The sequence below is a fragment of the Alosa pseudoharengus genome, unplaced genomic scaffold, assembly GCF_046254945.1.
Source record: "Alosa pseudoharengus isolate Yale_2024_CS ecotype anadromous, Long Island Sound unplaced genomic scaffold, YU_APseudo_1.1 YU_APseudo_1.1_scf_7, whole genome shotgun sequence".
NCBI lineage: Eukaryota > Metazoa > Chordata > Actinopteri > Clupeiformes > Clupeidae > Alosa > Alosa pseudoharengus.
In genome coordinates, this window is record NW_027468859.1 from 12,271,735 (window position 1) to 12,276,659 (window position 4,925).

A 4,925-nucleotide genomic window follows, 5' to 3' on the forward strand; every position below is an offset into this window, starting at 1 on the left:
GAAGGCTAGGGGGGAAGGGACATGATTAACGTTGGCAGTAGTCCAAGGAGGATACGCTTTTATAGAGTGAAGCATTGTTCCTTGAGAAAAAATTGAACTCCGAGTCCGGGTAAATAGACGGACACAGAGAGGACGGGGAATGACGAGCTGATGTTGGGCTGAGCTCAACGTTGCGCTCCGCCCCACATTGAGCCCAGCCCCGATCTGCAAGCTGCAGCCAGGGGTACTTGGGAACGTTCGCCTGCCCCCATAGACAGCAAAAGATATGGACAGAGTCATCACGTAGACGTCAATCGAGACGGGTGAAGCAAATTTCAACCGTTTCCTGCATAGACATAATATTATGTCTATGGTTTCCTGTTGGTCGACGAGGCTTTCTGCGCAGGCTCAGGGGACGTAAATGTAACGTAGGCACGTAGTCTGACTCGTGTAACTCTTGTGATAGCTGCACCGAGAGATTGGGTATGTAGCCACTTACTTCGTTACCACCATGTCTACATTACTGTTCTAAATGTCCTAGTTGTTCGTAGATAAATGTGATTTCATATAAACAGCACTCGCCACATTCATAGCCTATAGGCTACTGTCAATCTATCAAAACTTCGCAGAAATGTGCTCCGATGCTTTCGTTCTAATCCAGAGAATACGGTTATTTTGCTCCTGTGCGACGCTTTCACCCGCTCTGGTTGTATGCTCATTACGTCACTTTAGCATTGATTTCGGAAAAAAGTTTATTACTCAGCCGTTAAGTCAATTACGAGGTTATGACGCCAATTACACAATGTTGTATTACTCCGAAAATAGAACAAGTTCATAGAAAGGCTTAAAACGCTTCAGTTGTAACGTTATTTGATGTCAAAGTGGCGCCAACATTGAATGGACTTCAATGGGATGGCTAGCTGAACTGGTCTACTATTTAGCAGTGTCTACGCTCTCCGAACGTTCGCCTGCCCCCTGTGCGTGGCCATGTTGCTTGAGTGAGCGGATATGTAGGCTACTGCGCATGTGTCACTTGCTGATTTGCTGAATTCATTCGCAATTCGGTATTAGTGTTGCGTACGATTTCATACACATTGCTTGTGAGATCGGGTTGGCTGCACAGCTGCATCTAACTGAAATTCATTTTAAACATTGGTGTGAAGAGAGAGGTTTGGACATTCACCCTTGGACTCAACCCCTTCAGTCACTTGACTGGAGTTTTTTCTCCTTCTTGCCTCTCTCTCTCTCTCCAAAGCTCATTTTGGTTTCCCCACTGCAGGAACTTGATCTTGCCTGTTTTCTTCCTCTTCTGTTTCTTGTCTTTGTTGTCTCATTTGGAATTCTGGGATGAGTGTCCGTATGTTTGAAGGGAAAGAGCATGCTCTCTCCTACTGGAAATACAGGATCTCTCCATCAGAAGAAATCATCAACAAAATTTTAAACTTCCTGGAAAAACATGTAAGTAATTTTGCTCTCATTAACTGAAAAGAGAGGACGTAATACTACAGGGTTCATGGTTAGCATGTTTTTGTGATTCCACATTTGACAAGCAGACTAATGAAGTATACAAACAGAGAATGCCACAGAGTAACAAATGATAGACCATATGGCATAGCAATAGCAATATAAAGACCATGTAGCATAGCATTTCTGTCTCTATCACATATAATAGTTGAATGAAACATGCACCAATTAGTTGAGGCCCAGCACTCCTAGACTACTGTATTTGACATGCATATTCCCACACTTGTGGCTCTTCAGAGGAGTCGGCCCTTTGAGCTGGTGGTGGATGTGGGCTGTGGGTCGGGGCAGGGCACTGTGCTGCTTGGCCCACACTTCTCCAAAGCAGTGGGGACTGACATTAGTCCAGCTCAGCTGGAAATGGCCTTTCAGCATTCCACAGCTGAGAATATCACATACAGGTCAGTAACGGCAAGCCATATGGAGACAGAGCTGTAACTTGGAAGACTGTTGTGCCATCACTTAAAATAACTTCTATATAATTGTTTTTTATTCAGCTGAGAGTTGTGTTCTCTTTCTAGTGATCTAGACATGTTTCATTCTCTGCATCCCTATTCCTATGGTTTCAGCATATTTTTGGCCTTAGGGAAATCTATCTAGATGGCCTCTCAGTCATTTGAATCTCATTTAATTTGTAGGTAATTTATTTGTTTGTAATGATTCTCTTAAAATGTTAGTTTGTTCATCTAACAAAACATTATGGTCATCATCATGACCATGTCAGATGCTGATGTCTTATGTGTTGTCTCCCTTCCATACACACAGAGAATGCCCTGCTGAGCAACTTCCTTTTGAAAACGCCACGGTGGACCTTGTGACAAGCATGGTAGCGTTTCACTGGTTTGACCAACCACGCTTCCTCAAAGAGGCAGACAGAGTACTGAAGCCTCAAGGATGCCTTGCACTCCTAAACTACACCATGGACATGGAGCTTAGCTACGGAGACTGTTCAGACGCTCTCAATCAAATCTGCAAGGAGGTCTGATAAGCTGTTCTCAATCAGTCAGTCTATTATTTGCCAACACCACCTCCAAAGTGCAGTAGGCTATATGCATAGTATTTAAGCAGCAATAACATTAGCTAGTTACAAAATGACTGCCAGGAGGTCACCATTTTAAGATTTTGGGTCAATATTGACGTGTTATTTGACAAAATTATAAATAACAATGTTATTTGTTTGTATTCCAACAGGTATATGATGCTCTAATGCCATACAGTAACCCGTACCTGGAGGCTAACGTGCTTGACCCTTACAAGAAAGCCTATGAGACGCTTGAATACCCTGACAAGGAATGGTGAGATTGAAATTAAATAGTCATAGACACTGAAGGAACTTCTGCTGCCTGTGTGTTGTTGTTCATTACATTGATAAACACTTCATTCAAATGGAATTCATAACTGTTGGTATATTTACCAATATCACTTGGCAATGTCGCTGTTTATTTCCTGGTTTTGGAACGGATAGCATTCACACCAAAGCAAACCTCACCGGAGTACTAGCGGACCCTACCCCAGATCACCATTTTCTGGTGGACTCTGGTCTGGTCCTGGTCCACACCTGAGTACAGTAGACTGCGTTCACATTATTAAAATTAACTGAACCACCAGTCCAAATGAACTTGGGTCCGGATCAAAGAGTCTAGTGTGAATGCATCCTCAATTAACTTCCTGCATGCCCATCACCAAATTCTCCTGGTCTGTGTCCTTTGCCCTTATCAGGCATGAAAACCTTTGGGTGAGAAAGAGTGTTCCTGTGTCCAACTATATTGGAATGGTAGAATCCTTCTCTAACTACCAGGCTATTTCACGTGAAGACCCAGAGAAGGCCAGAAGACTTTCCCAGGACACAACTGAGAGGTGGGCAGTCTTATCTTTAATTGGTCAGTATTGAACAAACTTAACCTAGTATGCAGCATACCAGTGTTAAGTGTCAAACAATACGATTAGGCTATTCAAAGAACCATCAGTATTTAAATACAGTATAATATGTAAAATAATTAATTAATTAATATAATTAATATTTTTTTTTACATTATCTTAAGGTTACTGAAGGCGATGGGGGTGACGTCTCCAGACACAGAAGTTGTCATGTCCATCAGGTATTACTGTCTGCTGGCCCGCAAACCCTAGCTGGCAGAGTTTGCCCAAGAGCTAACATGTTAGTTAGGGAAAGTTAGGCTTTTTTTACGCCAATCTGCAAAAAAAATTCCTACCAATAGTTTTTTTTTTAAAATCTATTTCATTTGCCATTAGTTTTAGAGATTGGCTACTGCTACAAAATCCATCACTAGATGTCCTTGAGTGTGGATAGAAACAAGGAGAACATTATTATGCACCAGTCACACCAGATCCCATTGCACCAGACTACCTTCTGAAGTTTGGAATGTTATGGATTTTTTATGGACTTGGAGTCATTTCCCCGAGGATTTGGCCGTGGATAAATTGGGAGGTGTTACTAGACACCTATAGGAACACATAGTAAAAAAAGCTATTGGTAAGACATTTTTTTGCAGATTGGCGAAAAAAAAGTCTAACTTTCCCCAACTGGGCTTTTGTTTCAACACTCCTGAGAGGGCGATGGGACCACACTTGTTGTGAGCATATGGAACTTTCACTCTATACCTTTTTTCCTTTTTTTTGTCATAAATACTCAAAAATGTAATTTGCACTGGAAGTTATGTTTTCGCGGCTTACTTGTTACTTAATGGCTTACTTGTCACCCATCACAATAAATCTAAATTTCCATTTGAGCTGGAGGTGTTAGCACTGCCTATTCTGTTGATGAAATGAATGTGTCAGTTATGTGTCATTTACTTTTAACAACTGTTGTATAAGGTTGTATTTTACGTAACGGATAATGTATAGAATGCCGGACATTATCAGGAAAATAAGTCCCAACAGGGCGAACCGGACTGCTTCGCCCTGAAGGGCCTAATTTTCCCTATAATGACCGGCATCCTATACATTATCCCGCTTATTATAGGGCTCCTTGCCAAAACGAAAAAATAAACTCCACATGATATGTCTCTTTACATTTATTTGTTTTGTAGTGGCTTTTGCAGAGAAACAAATAGTTTGCAACACATGCTGGACTTGAATCAAACATTCTTTACAGGCAGAGATAAACACATAATAACAGTCAGTGAGCATAAAATGTCAAATTGTGTGTATCTGGGAGTATCTTTGTTATAATATTCCATTTTGTACAGGCAAAATAATTATGTGCCATCTGACCTCATACATAATGGTGTTCAGATTCTGCTGACCCGTGCTGTGTTTTTTACCGCTCTCTTTCCTCTTCTCCTTGAGGTCTGTGAGGAGTTGATACACCTGTTAAAAATAATGGGCAAACACAGCTCAATATTTTAACCAATCCGGGAGGGGGGTGTAATCTCGGATTGATTGGTTATATACATAGGGTGGCC

General features: G+C 41.5%; 1 protein-coding gene across 1 annotated transcript; it reads left to right on the plus strand.

The window, feature by feature from the left end:
* The first annotated feature begins 365 nt into the window (after positions 1 to 365).
* On the plus strand, positions 366 to 4,532 carry LOC143109927 (putative methyltransferase DDB_G0268948). Its single transcript, XM_076272726.1, has 6 exons — positions 366 to 1,437; positions 1,741 to 1,901; positions 2,266 to 2,479; positions 2,692 to 2,795; positions 3,220 to 3,357; positions 3,543 to 4,532. The coding sequence occupies exons 1-6, from the start codon at positions 1,327 to 1,329 to the stop codon at positions 3,628 to 3,630; spliced, it is 816 nt and encodes a 271-aa protein (XP_076128841.1). The 5' UTR covers positions 366 to 1,326; the 3' UTR covers positions 3,631 to 4,532.
* The last annotated feature ends 393 nt before the right edge of the window (positions 4,533 to 4,925 follow it).

Excerpts from the sequence above, each read along its gene's own strand:
- LOC143109927 (XM_076272726.1), top strand. The coding sequence starts at position 1,327 with ATGAGTGTCCGTATGTTTGAAGGGAAAGAGCATGCTCTCTCCTACTGG. Across the intron at positions 2,796-3,219 it reads GAATACCCTGACAAGGAATG|GCATGAAAACCTTTGGGTGA; the intron begins GTGAGATTGAAA and ends TGCCCTTATCAG. Across the intron at positions 3,358-3,542 it reads TCCCAGGACACAACTGAGAG|GTTACTGAAGGCGATGGGGG; the intron begins GTGGGCAGTCTT and ends CATTATCTTAAG.